Source organism: Sorghum bicolor, chromosome 9 (assembly GCF_000003195.3).
Source record: "Sorghum bicolor cultivar BTx623 chromosome 9, Sorghum_bicolor_NCBIv3, whole genome shotgun sequence".
NCBI classification, from domain to species: domain Eukaryota; kingdom Viridiplantae; phylum Streptophyta; class Magnoliopsida; order Poales; family Poaceae; genus Sorghum; species Sorghum bicolor.
In genome coordinates, this window is record NC_012878.2 from 51,812,022 (window position 1) to 51,830,713 (window position 18,692).

Sequence of the window (18,692 nt, forward strand, 5' to 3'; positions counted from 1 at the left end):
TGGAGTAGTATGGACGGGAGCTCTGGGTCTCACCAGCATGATGTTGTTAATTACTCGTATTTCTTGCAAGTTGAATTGGCTGTCTTGCCCACAAGTATCTTTAGATTTTGGAAACACTATCACTGTACGTCTGTAGTTATAAGTTATAACCTTCCTAGTACTCTTATACATTTGACAATACCAAAGGACGTGTGAATAACAATTTTAACGAGGTTTGGACCTCAGCAAATGACATTGATGAAATATTTGGAGTTCAAGGAAGACATCTTGTAACAGTCCAAAGACAATCTCGTTACTAACCATAAGTGAAGAAGCAAAGGACACCAACATTCACATACATGACCATAAATGGTGCGTTTATAGCAGTGTTCCTCCCCACCTATCTTGACAACACAATGCCACTGAAAATTTCGCTCAAAATAAAATAAAATAAAAAAGACACACAATGCCACTGAAAAGGGGCCTCAAGAATTCATGGAAGAAAACTAGTCCAAAACTGTGTAAAAATAAGGAACTTCTGTTGTACTTCATTTACTTTTTATCAAACCTTTAAGTTTTCTCAGCCAAGCGAGATACTCATGGCACTCTTTGTTTATCATGTACGCATGCAAGAAGTTGGTAACATCTGACGAAATGGCTCTACTTTTCAAGTAGGCATAAAATGCATGCTGAAGTTCCTCAGGAAGATTACTGCAGAAGAATGCAAGGCCATGATCAGTAAAACTGCAATACGAGAGAACATCACAGCACAATGCTACAGGTGCCAATGCTCACCTTATCTTAGCTTCAACATTTGATGAATCAACAGACTCATCCGTCGGTCCAAACGCCAAGCTCTCAATGGCAAGTTCATCAGGGTAAGATCTACAGCTGATCTCCAGCCACGAAGCCATCCCTTTGTGAATTTTCACCAGCAGCGGGATATAGTACCGATTTGCAGCACCATTGATAGCATGAGCCTGGCTGTTGTCATCTTTGGTGCCATCCTTCTGCTCACCATTGTGCTCCACTGGCTCGGCAGGGCTCGGCAAGAACACCTCCACTTCAATTTGCTCCTTCTGATCTCTCCTGGTGAGAATTATCCTAGTGGTACCCTCCTTATCCTGGATCTCAAAAGGGAACCACTCCCCTAATTCCTTCGCCTGAAACAACACAATCAAATAGTATGTCCCCAGATCAAAGAGATGATATCTTCCTCTAACCCCATGTTATCAACACTAAAAAAAATTAGTGAATCCTCTCCAAAACAGCTCGCCATATGCAACCCTATAATCATCAACTGTAAAGTAGACAACAAACCCACCATGGATACAGTTTCTATAAAAAACTATCTCACCGCATCTTCAAATCAAAAAACGGAAAATTAATTATTTTTGGGTTGCAATTTGTGTATCCGGCCACTATCTGTGAGGAAGGTGCATCCAAAACGGAAGGACAATAAAGAGATGGCAGGGTCGCATACCCAGTCGCGCTTCTTGCAGTCTTGCTGGGCGCAGGAGATCTCATAGTTTATGACCCGGAGGAGGTGGGCGTCGGCAGCGGCGCCCGGCTGCGGGTCGGAGAGGGAGGAGAGAGCTGCGGAGCGCTCAGCGCGGTACGGGAGGCGACGGGGAGGAGGCACCCGCGAGCCACTCATGGCGCCAAGGAGACCGCGCGCCGCCGCCGCCCAGGGCGCGCGGCGGAGGGCCGCGGAGGTGGCCATCGCCGATTCGCCGGGGGTTTTGCGAGGGTTCCTTCCTTGTTCCGGTCACTAGCAGTTGCAGAGTTGCTGGGTTGTTGGGCCGTCCGTTGTTTTCGGCGGCCCGGATTGGAAGATACAAATGGCCCGCTGTGGTCGGCCAGTTGCACTTGCACCCCATACGCCGCCGCAGCGCTCCGGCCTCCGGCGGCCAAGCGCTCACGGCGACCGTACGCACGCACGGCGGGGAACAGGGGATCCGTGACACCAGGGAAGTGTTCATCGAGGAAGACATGGACATTTGTACGAAAGTGGGAAACTTTTCGTTCATTTTGATCGACAGTTCAGCACTACATCGAGGTGAGTGACAAAGATTCATGATCCATCTAGCAATTATGTGTATGCAAAACATTCCAACCAAGAAGAGATATACATTTGGTGTCCTCAGATTTCGCCGTCCCAGAAATCCTCCACGGACTTGTAAAAGCTGGTCGGATGAGTCACGAACTCGTACTTGAAAAGCCTGGCCTGCAATTATTTTCCAGACAGAAGCAGGCAAAGAAACGATGAATAATGCCAGGAATTCAGCTACAAACTCATCAGGAAACACCTAAATCAAGATTCGTGGCATGCCTGCTTGATCTCGGAGAACTTCTCCATCAGCTCGTCAGGGATGCACCAATCAAACAGGTCAATGTTCTCCCTGGTCCACGCCTCGTTGTCGCTCTTCGGGAGCACGCTCTGCCCCATCTGAATACCCCAGCGAAGAGCAACCTGAGCCGGGGTTTTCTGCAGCTTATTGGCGATGGAAATCAAGGTGGGGTGGCTAAGGACGTCCGGTCCGTCATTTCCTGGCGATCCAGGCGAACCTAGTGGTGCATATGCCTGCAAGAACATACCACCAATTAGGTTTGTCATCAGGTTCACAAAGGATCTGAATCTGAAATAGGAGTGGAACTTACAGATAAGTGGATGCCCTTGGACCGGCAAAGCTTGCGGAGCTTGTCTTGTTGCCAAACCGGGTGGCACTCCACCTGGTTGACTGCTGGTGGCACACGTGCGACCGCGAGCAAGTCCTCCAGCTTCTTGCAGGAGAAATTGCTCACGCCAATGGCACGAGCTTTGCCTGAGTCGTACAGTCTCTCCATTGCTTTCCACGTAGCAGGGATGTCGGGCTTGAGGATGTTTTCGGTGCTCAGCCTAGTTCCTTTCTTCGCACGAACTGGACCATGGACCTGTGAAGCGATCAGTCAGGAACTGTGGAAGTGTGGACCATGGACCATGGACCTGCCTGCAGTAGCAAAGGCAATGCTTGGCAACGATGACACATGATGGGCTCCAGCTTTGAGGCATAGAACTCCTTGGGTTGTTTGTTTCTTTTGGTGCGCGACCGAAATTCATGGTGTGAGATTGCAGAGGTGGAGTTGGAGTTGCTTGTTGTTGGGGGCATGACGATACTAGGCAATGATGGCATCCTGCGGTCTCTATCTAGGTGTATGGGTGCTATCTGTGTGCAAGAGGGGCGACATGGCGGATTTGGCTGATGTTGATCGCCGCTAACTGTTGATCGTCTAGGCTGTTGTCTGGGTGTGTCTAGGAATGTGTTTTTACGAGTGTCTTGTCTCGTGTTGAACTTTTCTTCTTCTTAATTGATGGAGCTCTTGCCTTTTCGATCTAAAAAAATAACACCCTAAAATCGCTTCAAGTAGCATAATTTTTCAATTAAATAGAAGTATGAGCACTAGGATTGGATAAAAAAGCTGCAGGCTTAGAACTTACTAGGTAAAGATCTAAGTAATCAAGCTGCAGATGCTGTAGTGTGTTATCAATCGCCTCTGGAACATCTTCTGGATCATGATCAGTGCACCTGAAAAAAAAATCAGAGCATCGTCAAGAATCCACTTGGCATCACAGCAACTGGAAGTACAAGGTTGATAAAATACCACAGTTTAGAAGTGATGAATAGATCTTCACGTTTAAGTATACCCTCCTCAAATAGTTTCCTCAGGGCAAAACCAACCTACCAAAAAAGTCATAATAACTACCCGCCATAGAGAAGTGAAGAGTCTTCCCATGAAGGATATATGAATAATTTGTTTCAAAAGGATAAATGAATAATTGTCTGGCACTCTGGCCATAACCAAGATTCTTACATCAATGGTATCATCATGCATACAAACATAAGGATGGGGACAGTGCTCCAAACGGGTACCCGCGGTTCTTCTCTTGTGTAACTAAATGAACTAAATGAAAAAAAAATGAGAAAAGGAATTGTCTATTTTATTCATTAAATTACACTAGAGAAGAACCGCGGGTATCCATTTAGAGAGTCATCCCCATCCTTATACAAACACAACCATATTCGAGTCCTCTTCAAATTGAATTTGAGTGTCTATTTTATTTTTAATAAAAATCCCTTAGTTCCTCTTAAGCTGGTCTTTTTCCATCTGTGTGATGCTACTTTCTTCTACATTACCATCAGCCTCTGTTTAGCTGTTCTTGTTTATCTTAGTACTTGTTACATACTCAGGCCTCTATCCCAAAAAGAGTGTCTCTATGGGATTCGTGGCAGATTCTTAAGTTTAATTATATTAGTTTGTGGAAAATATTAGGAATATTTATATCTCCAAATAAGTTTATTTATTCAGTGCATTATTCCTCTAATGATACTAATTATGCACTATAGATATTAATTATTTTCTTATATATATTGGTTAAAGTTGAAAATATTTGACTTCTCAAAAAGTGAGATCATACTATTTGTGGGACGGACAAAGTCGTAAGCTGACTGCTGACGTTAAAGATTAACACAAACTAGTAGCATGTTTGTTTCAAGGGCTCTTTATTATGCAAAAGAAGGGCTTAAAAGTTATTACCTCTTTCTGATTACCATATTGTGGAGAACAATCAATATGATGATAACCTGCCTGCACTGTTACAAGTAGAAACATTACATCCAAACTAAGAAGCCCATATGACATGCTATGCAATTAAAACCTGATATCTTCCGTTCATGTGCAATTAAATTGGCACAAAATAGTAAAGGGCTCTGAAACTAAACTATGCTTTCACAGTTTCCATTAGTATATTGGGTTAACTGGATGATAAACCAACATGTTCTCCACTTGAGCAATAAAGGATTCTTACGCTAGATCAATTGAATCCGATCCACAAAACAGAAAAGGAAAATACCATAATAAGTAATGGATCTAAACATAAGCAAGAAGTGGTAAGACCTGGAGAGCTGCACGAATGGCATCTTCGACAACAGCTGGTGATATTTGCCATGTTCCAAGGCCAACCGATGGGATAGCAGCACCGGTGTTTAGGAGGAAGGACTTGGCCATCTGCGCCCTCCAGATTCCAGAGACCAAATTGAACCGCGAAAGTATGATAGCAGGTAGCCTTTGTTGCTGGAGCTTGGCAGGATGAAGATACCTATACTTGGCCACACTTCTACAATTGCCAGCAAAAACATTGTGGATTTTGAACTCACCAAATGTGTGAAGAGGACATTCTGAACGACGGTGGCTGGACGCCTGCGGAGCAGTTGAGAGCATGGTAGCTGGTAGGTCAAGTCATGTGGCAGGACGCCTGCACCCCAATTTTTTGAGGATCCATCTATCTCAAAGAGTCATCATGAGTTAAAGCTTTGATAAAAAATATATGTGACGATCATTGCAACTTGATATAGTTATTGATACTGAAAGCTAACCTCAACCAGCTATCAGTCATTTGTATCGATTCGATTCTTGAAACTCAATCCAAACTTTGCAAGTATTGCCATTATTAAGGACTCACAGTTTCTGCAGCCCTCCTTGAACAGTGGACGCTCCTTCTCTCTATGCAACATGGACCACTGCTGACTGCTGGATTCAAAACATCACCCTGAAAATTACCTTTATAACAGTGTTAGATCTAGCCTTGTTAAATACCATATTATTCATATTCAACCACATTGGCAAACAAAGAGCGGCTGCCTCTAGCAGAATTTGGTTTTGAAGTTTAGAACGTAATCTATGAAGCCAAGAACCAAACAAATTAACAAAGCTAGTAGGTGGTTGAATTCTAAAAGTGATATACACGGTATTTCAAACAAAGCATGCAAAGTGACAGTCAAAGAATTTGTTGGATAGTTTCAACTGAACTATAAAGACAACACTTGGCACTTCATTGCTAGTTTCTTTTTGCTAAATTATCTTTTGTAAATGTTATCCCTTTTAAAAGTACCACAAGAAAATCTTAATTTTCAGTGGTACTTTTAACTTCTAGATAAGGCTTTTCTCAGGGAGAAGGCCTTGTCGGATCAAAGTTTTATACATAGATCGGACTGTGAACATGTCATTCTTACTAAGGTTCCATCGAAAAACATCATTCCCGTTTGAGAGGTGAACTTGTACAACTTTGGACACTAAGTCAAACTAGGCATTCCGATTTTCATTAACTAATCCCCGCTTAAAGGACATATTTCCACCTCACAAATCTATATAAATTAGGGTAAACCTCTCTAAGAGGTTTGTCTCCTAACTACACATCCTCCCAAAACCTTACTTGTTCTCATTCTGCACCTTAAAAGTGTCGCATGCTAGAAAATCCGCCTTAGCTTTCATGAGGCCGGCCCATAAATGAGAATTCCCAGGCCTATATTTCCCAAAAATGATCATCGGGTTAATCTAGTGATCACACATACATCCCACCAAGTCAGCCCAACAACTAGTTTCTCGAGGCTGCATATTGGCCTGCTCTTTGAGAGCTATCTTGGCAATGTTAAGCGAAGCAACACACTTATGAGCATCCAAGAACACTTCCAACTCATCTCTTGACTTGTGCTTGATCCAAAGTGAGATTGGGAGAGATGTAGTGCATTTTCTTTGGAGTTTTGCTTATAGTGGCACTAGTTCTTGATTGGACTACTGATTTCTTGTTACTCTTGATAGTTGCCACCACCTAGACGATTTGGAGCAGCTTTTATCGTTTTTTTAAAAGAAAATGGGGAGCAATGGCTCCCCAGCACAACACTAACTTTATTCAAGAAAAAAGACAGAAAACTTACAGAACAGTTAGCCAAGAGCTAACTAAAGAAGAGACTTGCTAAAGAGCAGGCTAGAGAAGCAATGAAAAAAACTCTATAAACCGTTAAGCCAATTCATTACTGAAGGGTGATAATCTGGACTGATCCTGTGTAAATGAAGCTTAACTTCATTTAAGAGCTTTGTTGTGGTACTCTCAAATTATTGTGAGCCATTCATTTATTTTGATCGGACGGTTATGATCACATACCACCTCATAAGAAGTAATATGAAATATATATTTATTTTATTTTTAGTTTGTAAACTACAATGAATTAGGAAAGTTTTAGATATAAAAATCTTTTTTTAGATCTGATTGATACATGAGTGATCTGATGGATATGGTAAAATCTATATTATTTTGTAACTTTTGGACTTAATATATTTTGATTACCAGGTAATTTTGATCGGACATTGAATTTGCTTGTTTATGATTAATTTGCATGTGTGTTTGTGATCGATTTAGTGATTAGCGTGTGGGTGTGCAATGTGATGTATGTGGATAACGTGTGCATGTCATGCCCAAAGTATTGTCACCGTTTGCAACTTTTGGTGACATGTTAGGGAGATTATGATTGCATATCACGTACTTGATTTGGATGTGATATTGTGTGTTAGATGAGTGAATAACGTGTGTTTGTACATGTAGTATTACCGGTTACAACATATCATAATTTTGTAATGTGTCATGTGCATATGTAATCCATTGGCCATGGTTGTCCATGTAATCCATGGACCACTATTTAAGCACTTCAATATAAATATACTGTTCATAAAGATTTAAAATAACTGTGTGTAGAGATTTAAATTAATTGTCCATGTTTTTTTTCTTGCGAACCATGGAAAAGGAAGGGCCAAGCAGCTAGAAAAAGAAAGTGGCATCCGCTGGCTTCTCTCTATCCGTGACTTGGGAATTCGACGATTTATTTTTCTTTTCCTTAATTAATTAATTCAAAAAATCCAAAAAAAATCAAGGGCTCAGATTGATTTGAGATATTACCTCCTAGCAAGTAAAGGTTGTACCTTAGCATAAAAAGAAAGCTTCCTAACCGCAAAGGAGGGTGTCTTTCCATTGAAAATCCACGTATTGCGTTTCATTCCAGATGCACCATGCTGCTATCATGCACACCTCCATGAAGAAAGGAAAATGCAACATATTCTTCTAGCACTCTATCACCTGAAAAATACTACCCTGCACAGTCCAAACGAAGCCAATGTAATTTTAGTTGCTCTGTAGTGTAGCCAGTGTTCTTAGTAGCTAGTGTGGTGTTGTGCTTTAGATTAGAACTCAAAGCCACTAGAATTGTGTAGGGCTTGCTTGGGTGTTTGTAGAGCTGCAAGTAGTGGCCTTAGTATCTCTTGTTATTGTATTTTTTTTAAAAAAAATTATAGGTTATTTACCCTCCTCTAGTCATCTGAATGCTATCATACGTCCTCTCAAGGGGGCGGAGCGGTGGCAGAACTTGTTCATCTGGAGCCACAACGTTTTAGTTGTTGAAGGTCGGCGCGGAATGACGGGCGATGGTGCCTACCTCGAGGTCGGCCATGACCAATCAGCCGTGTGCCCAGTGGCGGAATCGGGGGCCAGCAAGGGCCGTGCCCCCCCCCTCGGCAAGCACGGTAATTTTTTTACTACCTATATGTATTTCAATTACATAGTCATAAAAATAATTATTTCACCCATTTTTAATGATAACCATGTATATTTTTTCTATGAATATTAAATATATGCGTAAAAGCATTGAAAAAGCTATTGAGACACTATGTTTATATATTTGTCACACTGATAAGGTATCGTCATAATGTTCAGCCCCATTAATCAAAATTCCTAATCCTCCTACTACGTGTGGCACTACTACTGGATTGAACTATCGCAACGAGATCATTTTCACCTCCGTGGCGGGCGCAGTTTTTGCCCACCACGGTTATTCAACCGCGCGCAATTGCTTCTGGCCACAGGAACGCCCGCTTGGGTAAATGATTAACCACAACGGGCAACATAAATTAACAGCAGCGGGCGCGTTATGTTGACAGCTGCGATTAATAGATTAACCGCAACAGGCGCGGGCGCCCGCCGCAGTAGTGGCCACGATTTACCGTGGCCTTATGACCGTGGCGGACGTGTTTGCCCGCTGCGGAAAAGAGAAAACGCCTGCCACGATTATTTCTGCAGTAGTGTGGCCAAGGAAGTGAAAGCATGCACAAGTATGCCGGTGGCGGTGAAGGCCATGTCACCTACAACCAGCAGGTGGCTTGTGGTTGCACATATGTCAGCTAGCGTGCTTGCAGCGGAATGCGACGCTTGGCCCTACTTAACAATGGATATTACGGTGTGTTACAGCATTGAAAAAAAAGATAACACATTGTAGTTTTACTGTGAACTCCAACTGTATTTGTTAAGGAAGTAGCAGTCACATGTGGATAATCTTGAAACACAACGATTATATATTCTCAGGGTTTCTCCACGCGAAGGCGATATTCTTTTTTTTTTTTAAATAGTTGGCAGGACTTCTGGCAGGTAAATATATTAATAGAGAGAGGACGAAAGCGATATTCTCAATTGTTCATGAAAAACATCTCAAAAAATCAGAATGGTCCTGATTCTCTGTTCTTTCGTCTTCGTATTCCACTTCACCATCCCAAAGATCCTCCAAGGTATTGTATCCACTGTTAGGGTGAACTGCAAATTCGACTTTTAGCAGCCTAACCTGCATGTTACGAATCAAAAGAAATATCAGATAGGAAAAAAAATTGAATACCTAAATAGAGGAGGTCTGCATTCAAAAAAAAGAGGAGGTCATTCATCATTCATTGTGATTCTACATGAAAAGATCGATGTACAAATACAACATACTAGATTTTGATTTTCATATGCATATTGCTCTTCTACAGTATAAAGAAAATAGTAACAAACATAGATCAGAAGTCAATGACATGCTGCAACTGATTGGAAAAGGTTGCTTTGGTACATGCCTGTTTGATTGCAGAGAACTTCGCCATCAAATCATGAGGAATCGACCAATCAAATATGTCGAAGTTCTCTTTGATCCTTCTTTCGTTGGCACTCTTGGGAAGCACACTCTGGCCCATATGAAGGCCCCAGCGCAGAGCGACCTGAGCAGGCGTTTTCTGCAACTTCTCAGCAACAGATGTGACAATGGGGTCGCTAAGGACGCTTGGCCCACTGTATCCTGGTGATCCAGGTGAGCCTAATGGCGAATACGCCTGTAATGTGTCAACAGAACCATAAGTGTACAAGCAGAAACTCAGCCAACAGAAAACTGAAAACATATACTGGAATATCAGATTGCTGTATGTTCTCTGAAACTTACAGAAAGATGAACGCCCGTTGACTGGCATAGCTTGCGTAGCTTGTCTTGCTGCCAAACTGGATGGCACTCAACCTGGTTGACTGCTGGAGGCACACGTGCAACAGCAAGCAAATCCTGCAGCTTCTTACAGGAAAAGTTGCTCACACCGATCGCACGAGCTTTGCCTGCGTAGTATAGCTTCTCCATGGCTCCCCATGTTGCAGGGATATCAGTAGGGATAAGGTTTTCCGGGATAAACATGGTTCCTTTCTTGATACGGATTGGACCATGAATCTGTAAAATAAGCTCGTTACAGTTTACAGTAGCACAAGCCAGATCTTATATTAGCAGGTAAACAGTAGGCAAACTATCATCTGATAGGTACCAAGATCAAGAGTAGGAATTTACAAGGTACAGATCTACGTAGTCAAGCCGCAAATCTTCAAGGGCTGAGCAAATATCCTCCTGCACATCTTCAGGTGCATGATTACCAGGCCTGCAAAATTCAGGGTTTCTGATTTTAGAGCATAAAGCACTTATCCATCATTGCTTTAGATAAGGTTGGGAAGAGAAGCTTAACCACAGCTTGGAGGTGATAAACAAATCTTCACGCTTAACCACGCCATACAAAAATAATTTCTCCAAAGCCAGTCCAACCTACATAAAAGATATGTAATACAGTTCCATCTGACAACTGACTATTTATGACCTTGGCAATGAGTTCATAGGAATTTTATAACTTCCCTAGTATCTTGCATGTGGTTCATGCGTTTGTATAAAAATGCAACGGGACAAATTGTATGATAAAAGTGATTTAAATAACTTGGAGATCAAAGTTGGTAGTTAAAATTCCATATTGAAGTCTCCTTAGCTACAAGGATTTTGGATACCCCTGCTGATTCATCATAAAATGAAAAAAAGGTTGAAATAATCAATTTATTTAATAATAAAGAGAAATTAAGAAAAAAATTATGCCCCGGCGCATGTTCACTAAAATAAAATAAAAAGTAATTAAGAAAAAGATCAAATTTAGAAGAAATTAAGCACCTTTTCTTATTCTTAATAAAATAGTTACCTAGTATATTCAAGATGAAGTGATTTGAACTTGAGTGGTTAGGATGCACGGCCATACCATCTACCCTAACCAAACCTACACGAACCAGTTTAGTTATGCTCACTTCCTAAGTCCTAACAACCAATAGAAATTGAAAAATGTGTTATATAACTTAATATATTTTTGCAGGACTAGTAGATAAACATGAGCAGTATTGATCAAATGTATCCATATTGATTTTAGGGTACTCTCTTAAAACAACTTATAAGAGATGCATATAAGCGATCTGGCGAAGGTACTCTAACAACTACAAGGTCATACTAGTCATACCCTTTCTTGTTGCAACAAGGACAGGGTGGTACAAGAGATAGGTAGCAAGAGCTGACCAGATTACCAACAACAGTATGTCATATTCATGTGAAGTGCAACATCAAAACTATATTTAAGATTTTAAATCATGCTTGTCATATCATACTGTTCAATTAAAAAACGGAATGATGTCATATTCAAGCGAAAAATCATAAAGTCAAAAAACAATTCCTGAAGGTGTCAACCAGTCCAACTTATTAATCAGTTACAATGATTCAATGAAAAGTAGGAAGAGGTAAAAAGCTCATGGGGTGCTATGGTTTCAGTCACCTCGATGGTAGACATTAAGTTACTAATTGATTACCTCCTTCTGATTGCGGTATGCTACAGCAGAATCAATATGCCGATATCCAGCCTGTGTCAGGAAACCATCAAAAACTTTAGACTTGAATAGGAGAGAAGGAATTTAATGGACGGATATCAGAACTTAAGAACAATAAACTTCCGCCTTGTGCTTCTTGCTAAAACAACATTGGAGCAATTTTTTTTCTCGGTCGGGTTTTTAACCCATTTTTTAACATTGGAGCATAGTAGCATACGAACACTTCAAGAGCAAGCTAACCTAGAGTCTGTCAGTTCTTTGTAACAAATGAAACAAGTTAGATGGCTACCTTGGGTAAGTTTGTCAAAGCTCATTCTACAGACTCAACAAGGTCAACATAAAGCAAGGATGATTCAGCTCAACTTATACACATGCAGGCAAAAACTTTAGAAATAAAGGAAGAAAAGCAACAATTAATGAGCAATATGTAGAAAGTTTATTCTTCAAAGGGAAATAGGCCAGAATAGCAACCAGAAAAGACCTTAACAGCAGCATAGATGGCGTCGCTGACAGTTCCAGGCTCTATTTGCCATGTGCCAAGGCCAACCGAGACGGAATTCTTGCGCCAGTATTGAGAACAATGGATTCAGCCATCCTAGGACAGGAAGAAAAAACAGAGAGTGGAGGAAATGGCTTGGAAAGAGGTGTTATCAACGAAGCTACGGGCAGCCGGGCAGGATGGTAGTGGACCAGTGGTTGTTCTCTTGAATGTTTATATGCCTGACTTTTCGGATCTGGTGGAGAAGGAGCTTAGTCCAACAATTACTAGTATATATCTGTGCATGACTGGAAGCCATATGGATGGCAGTATGGCACAATGGCACCCCATCAACGGTAGCTCACAAATTGTTTGGAGTACATCTCGCCCCTCCTTTCAACGTGGGTCGGTGGGACACCAATTTCTTGATTCTCAAAGCACGTTGCTTTCCGTGATACTTTCTTTTAATTAGACCTCTAAGAGAGTGTCTCGTATCTAAGGACACTCCCTTGCAAGGATATCTAAGCATTTTGCTAATGTGGTAAGATAATTATTGAAGAGAGAGAGAGAGCAAAAATCATAGAAACCGGGTCTAAGTTAGAAACCATGTCTACACGAGATCCAAGACATAAAATGATATGATTGGTTGGGAATGGAGAGAGAATGAATGTGACTGGATAAAAAATTATTCTATAGAAACTATCCATTGTGATCATAGTTTCTATATATAGTGTCTATAACTATATATAGTTTCTAGCATTGAGAGTGCCCTAATACTACTCTGCTCCCTTTTATAAGCCGTGGGTTGGAATGACACAGTCTCTTAAATTATATTTTAACTATTTTTTCACTTTATATTATACTGTATCCATCCCAAATTATAAGACATTTTAAGAATCTTGAAGAGTCAAAATATTTCAAGTTTGACCAAATTTATAGAAAAAATTATAAAGATTTATGAGATCAGGTGGATATACTACAAAAATATAATCAATGAAGAACCTAATAATACTTGGTTGGTATCATAAATGTTATCATTTTGTCATATAAATTTGATCAAACTTGAGATGCTTTGACTTTCCAAGATTGGACTTATGATTTAAGATAAAAGGAGTATTATTTATGTTTATAATTTTATGATTATTAGATAGTACAATTGGTTACGAATCTAATGTATCAATTTTACATTATAATAGTTAGAAATTGTTAGCCAAATTATTGGTCAAAGTTTTTAGAGTTGGACTCTTGATATGTGTCAGGATCAAATTACCCGGAAATCATAAGCCGTTGAATAGTTAGCCTCTCGAGTGGCGCAACTACCCAAGGCCCAATAGCCGCGACCCACCTAAGCCAGCCTTGAGCCAAGTGCCAAGGCAAATGGTCTACCACGACCTCTCCCTTCTCCTTTCACTATGCACTATGCAGTCCTGCTTGACCTCTCTCTCGTCTCGATCCTCAGAGAGAGACAAGAAGAGGCCAGACGTGGCCAATTACGCCTGCCCTAATAGAGACATGCATGCACCACTCACTCCGCCAAGACTGAAAGGACAACCATCTTGGGTGCAGAGCCATCCTTGTGTGCTCCTACGCAGACAAGATAGCACCGCCATACGGTGATGACTGATACGACACCGCACCATTCAAATCCAGCTCAACAAGATGGATGTATGGCCCCACCCCGCTACAGGATGGGGCACATGACCCCGACCTTGACTTTCAAGACCGACCAAGTCACCAAGGACCTCGACCTCACAATCCAAGGTCAAGGCCACCAGCATCATTACCAACAAAGGAGACTGATGATCTGAGAGTTGATACTTGCCCTCGCACTGTCACCATGGCGCCATCAAGAGAATAGGAGATGATGATGAAGGCCATGGCAAAACCACATCATGTAGGACAGTTGGTGAATTGGCAGCGTGCCAACAATGTCGTCACAATCGACACTGTAGCATCATGCCATGCCACGCCATGACATGGGAGCAAAACCATAACGACCATGATGATGACCATACTTGAACGTGTGATGACGGCAGGATAAGACAAGCTTGCTTGCAGGCCAAGTTTACTTGTTTCTCTCTCCCTTGGGCTCACAACCGTTTGGTCAGGAAAACCTCTCTCTCTATATGTAACCTGGCCCCCCGAACTCTATATAGGGATGGTTAGGCCTCCCTTCCAAGGAGACGAACTCTCAAAGAATTCATTTGGGCATTCATTCACCTCACTTCTTCTACCTCTTTCCCTTAGCTTACACACCCCCATTGTAAGACTTTAGAGCATTTGAGCCGAGGAGCACAAACTCGAACCATCTCTAAGACTAGACATAGGGCTCTGGCCTAAACCAATATAATTCCTTATGTCTTTGAGTGCTATCATCGTCTTTCTTGAGCAGCACAACACACTTATTGTGACTAACCAAATTGTATTTACCACTACAAAAAAACATACTAGTCACAATACTTGTGTTCGAGCACAAAAACCTCCAAATTCACCGTATTAGCGACTATGCATTCAATCTCCTTTTTTGGCGATCAATGATAACACAAGACTCCAAAACAAATAAGGATAAGATGAAAATGCCATTACTGCATTTTATTTGGTCGGAATTGGAACAGACATCTTTGGATACAATGAAACACAAAGCTTCTATTGGAACAGCAACAGGGGCAACTATCCTCAGTTTCTCTCTCTCGAAACCAAGGCAATCATATCTCAGCTGTCCAAGCAAAGCATCTGCCATGTCAGAATAGTTTCCTCGCCTGGCTCTTCTATTCTGAACAAATTTGTATGCTTTTTATATTTCACCATCCCAAAAATCCTCTAATGTATTGTAGCCGCCTTGAGGGTGAACTGCAAACTCAGCTCTCAGCAGCCTGACCTGCATGTTATAAACCAGAAGGAATATCATATTGGAAGAATGAAAGTGTAAGTACCCAAAGACTTCACTCATTAAATTTCTACAAGAAAAGACTGGTGCATTATATTGAAAAAATATGCATATTGCTCTGGTACATGAACAGTTGTAGCAATCATAGACGAAGACAATCAATGAAATACAACTAGCAGGTTGCATTAGGGCATGCCTGTTTGATTTCAGAGAACTTCGCCATCAAATCTTCTGGAATAGACCAGTCAAATATGTCAATGTTCTCCTTAATCCTTGATTCATTGGCGCTTTTTGGTAGTACACTATGGCCCATTTGAATTCCCCAGCGTAGAGCGACCTGGGCAGGTGTTTTCTGCAACTTCTCTGCAACAGAGACCACAATCGAGTTCTCGAGGACACTTGACCCATTGATTCCAGGAGATCCAGGTGAGCCTAAAGGCGAAAATGCCTGAAATAACAGCAGGTTAGCAGCATGAGTTTAGAGAAAGAAGCTTGATTAGTAAAAATAAAAATAAAAAATGAAGGAATTATTGGTTATGTTCTGACAAGCTTACAGAAAGATGAACACCCTTGGATTGGCATAACTTCCGGAGCTTGTCTTGCTGCCAAACCGGATGGCACTCAACCTGGTTCACTGCTGGAGGCACTCGAGCAACGGCAAACAAATCATCCAGCTTCTTACAAGAAAAATTACTCACGCCGATTGCACGAGCTTTGCCAGATTCGTATAACTTCTCCATTGCTGCCCATGTAGTAGGGATATCTGTAGGGATAAAATTTTCAGGGCTCGTAATGCTAGTTCCTTTTTTGATACGGATTGGACCATGGATCTGCGAAACAAGGTCATTTAAGCAACCAAGTCATGTAAACGGTAAGAGACAAAAGGCAGTCACATCAAGCAGTTAATTGAGCTTAGCGATCCATAGTCCAACTGAGTGATGCATATGGAATTTTCTTTAATATTAGTTGTAGACTTCTGTTGTGGAGAGCTTCTTAAGATGGAAACATAAGCATGTAAATTCAAGATGTGACTCTCATCTGGAAAGGAAGCTGTGATTGTCTTATATGAGAAACACACTACACAAATAACAATCTTTTTTTGTATCCCTAGTGTCGACACATTTTTGCCAAGCAACTAATATTTAATGAGTACTGCACCTCATTATCACAATGTTTGGACAGATTCACAGTTACTGAAGTGAATGGAATCCAAATATCTAATTGGACAATAACTTTAGCTTCTATTGTTTGGTTAATCATAGGCATGTATAGGCACATTACGAGGTACAAATCTAAGTAGTCAAGCTGCAAATCTTGAAGTGTGGTATCAAATCCCTCTTTCACATCTTCAGGTGCATGATTAGCAGACCTGTAAATTTCAGCAAATTTATCATTACAGTTTCCACTCTGAAACGAAGTTAGGTAACCTACTTATCCAAACATTGTTTGAACAGAGGCTGAGAAATAAAACTAACCATAGCTTAGAGGTGATAAACAAATCATCACGCTTAACCACACCATCTTCAAATAATTTCTTCAAAGCCAAACCCACCTATGAAATGAATATTTAAATTTACTTACCACTTATGTAATATTTTTTCAAATCGAATCAAACAAAAGTAAAAATGTAGAAGGTTTTTCCTCCAATGGTCTCTTTTTTACTGTTGAATGGTTGTGCTACATTTACACCTTTTTTTCATCTTATCACTTGTACTTGATTGTGAATACCATAAGAGAATTGAATTTTGTTTTTTATCAGTATATCCGAGTATGATTCTTCTCTTGATATTGTTTTCAAAAGGCAATAACTTAATTTTGTACCAAGAAACATAAAAAATGGGGGGGGGGAGTCAAATCAAAAGTTAAGGTAAAATACCATGCTTGTTATTTATTAGTACCCAAATAATTAGCATTGAGTCATCTTCATGTGAGCTGAAACAAGGGCCTTGTTTAGATGCGAAAATTTTTTGGATTTCGCTACTGTAGTACTTTCGTTTGTTTGTGGCAAATATTGTCCAATCATAGACTAACTAGGGTCACAAGATTCGTCTCGCGATTTAGTAATTAGTTTTTGTTTTCGTCTATATTTAATACTTCATGCATGTGCCGCAAGATTCGATGTGCCGAGGAATCTTAAAAATTTTTTGGTTTTGGGGGTGAACTAAACAAGGCCTAATATGATGATGCTGTAAAAGTAAACTAAGTCAATAAATAAATAAATAAATAAATAAATAAATAAATAAATACATATATATCCTGAGAGCATTAAACAGTACTACGTAATCAGTTACAAATCATGTTGTGGAAAACTGGTGTGCAAGTAATTGCTATTACTACCTCCTTCTCATTGCTGTATGCTGGAGCACAATCGATATGCCGATACCCAGCCTGTATCAGAAAACCAACGGCAATTTTAGACTCGGGTAGAAGAGATGCAAACAATCCGATGGCACATCCATGACTTGAAAACACACTTTGAAACAGAAAAGGTCAAAAACAGAAAAAAAAATGTTGCGTTCTTCTTCTATATTTAAATTAACATTATGATCCTATGGAGCATATATATGAACACTTCGTGGACAAGCCGCTTCGACTTTACCAGTTCCTTTGTAATAGCTACTAGCTAGGTTAGCTGAAGTAACTGCATCAACAGAGATTTCCAATTGGACATAAGGTTGACCAAAAAGGCCTTATTATAATCTACAGAATACAGGCCTATCCTAATCCTAGTATCCGATCCTGATGAAACGATACAGGTAATTCAGACTGTTAACACATACAAACACAGGCGAGCTTAGAAAGAAAATTTTCGTCTGAAAGGGAAAACAGGGCAATGAAAAAGACCTTGACAGCAGCGTAGATGGCGTTGACAGCAGCGTCAGGTTGTATTTGCCATACGCCAAGCCCAACCGATGGGATCCTCGCGCCGGTATTGAGAACAAAGGATTCAGCCATCTTTGGTCAGGGAAACCTGGGAAGATTGTAGAGGAAAGCAGAGAAAAGCTATCGGAGAAGAAGCAGGTTCAGTGTGGGGATGGAATTGGGCCTTGGGTGTGTTGACCAAGCCGTGTGGGGTTGCGCTCCAACTCCGACACCTACTAGAGCAGTGAGCAGCACGGCACTCGCATCACCGATAGTTACTTGCAGCACTCGCTGTCGCTGGCATATTAGTTACTGGAATATCTCAACCGAGCTTGTGATGTACACGTTGTCTGCAAACCATCGACGGCGCAGGTGGTTCCTCGTGTAGCGGAAGCGTGAAATCGGCAATGGAAGGAGAAGGAAGAGCGGCTGTCCATTGTCGCAACAAAAGGCGACGTCATGAGCAGGCACTGCTCCTTTGATAGCCGACTCCAGAACAACAGGGCAATTCTCTGTCAGCTCACCAGGGAACGAGTGCTCAACAATTTGTCTTCCCAACTCGATTTTTCTGAAGCTGAATCAGATTCGACGCTAGCTAGTCGTGTCCAAGTTGCGGGCATTAGTCGCAATGGCAAGACAATTCCAGATTTTAAGTTCGTAAA

General features: G+C 41.1%; 3 protein-coding genes and 1 pseudogene across 6 annotated transcripts; all 4 read right to left on the bottom strand.

The window, feature by feature from the left end:
- Nucleotides 281–1,781, bottom strand: LOC8072536 (uncharacterized protein At2g39795, mitochondrial). The gene is made up of 3 exons (XM_002441161.2): nt 1,463–1,781; nt 775–1,142; nt 281–690 (listed from the first exon to the last, which is right to left on the bottom strand). The coding sequence occupies exons 1-3, from the start codon at nt 1,700–1,702 to the stop codon at nt 528–530; spliced, it is 771 nt and encodes a 256-aa protein (XP_002441206.1). The 5' UTR covers nt 1,703–1,781; the 3' UTR covers nt 281–527.
- Nucleotides 1,922–5,296, bottom strand: LOC8061758 (NADPH-dependent aldo-keto reductase, chloroplastic). 3 transcript variants are annotated; one of them, XM_021447359.1, is made up of 8 exons: nt 4,915–5,296; nt 4,555–4,605; nt 3,622–3,698; nt 3,458–3,545; nt 2,641–2,913; nt 2,312–2,563; nt 2,112–2,206; nt 1,922–2,028 (listed from the first exon to the last, which is right to left on the bottom strand). In XM_021447359.1, exons 1-7 carry the CDS (start codon nt 5,236–5,238, stop codon nt 2,123–2,125), a joined length of 1,149 nt encoding a protein of 382 aa, XP_021303034.1. In that variant the 5' UTR covers nt 5,239–5,296; the 3' UTR covers nt 1,922–2,028; nt 2,112–2,122. The 3 variants fall into 3 exon arrangements, with proteins under 3 accessions (XP_021303034.1, XP_002441207.2, XP_021303035.1); XM_002441162.2 differs by having other exon boundaries at nt 1,979–2,206; nt 4,915–5,295; XM_021447360.1 differs by having other exon boundaries at nt 1,979–2,206; nt 4,555–4,610; nt 4,915–5,097.
- Nucleotides 9,225–12,638, bottom strand: LOC8061759 (annotated as a pseudogene).
- Nucleotides 14,842–18,289, bottom strand: LOC8061760 (aldo-keto reductase family 4 member C10). Of its 2 annotated transcripts, XM_002441164.2 has the most exons (7): nt 18,013–18,283; nt 17,506–17,556; nt 16,644–16,720; nt 16,450–16,537; nt 15,723–15,998; nt 15,365–15,616; nt 14,842–15,159 (listed from the first exon to the last, which is right to left on the bottom strand). In XM_002441164.2, the coding sequence occupies exons 1-7, from the start codon at nt 18,121–18,123 to the stop codon at nt 15,076–15,078; spliced, it is 939 nt and encodes a 312-aa protein (XP_002441209.1). In that variant the 5' UTR covers nt 18,124–18,283; the 3' UTR covers nt 14,842–15,075. The 2 variants fall into 2 exon arrangements, with proteins under 2 accessions (XP_002441209.1, XP_021303542.1); XM_021447867.1 differs by lacking the exons at nt 16,450–16,537; nt 16,644–16,720 and having other exon boundaries at nt 18,013–18,289.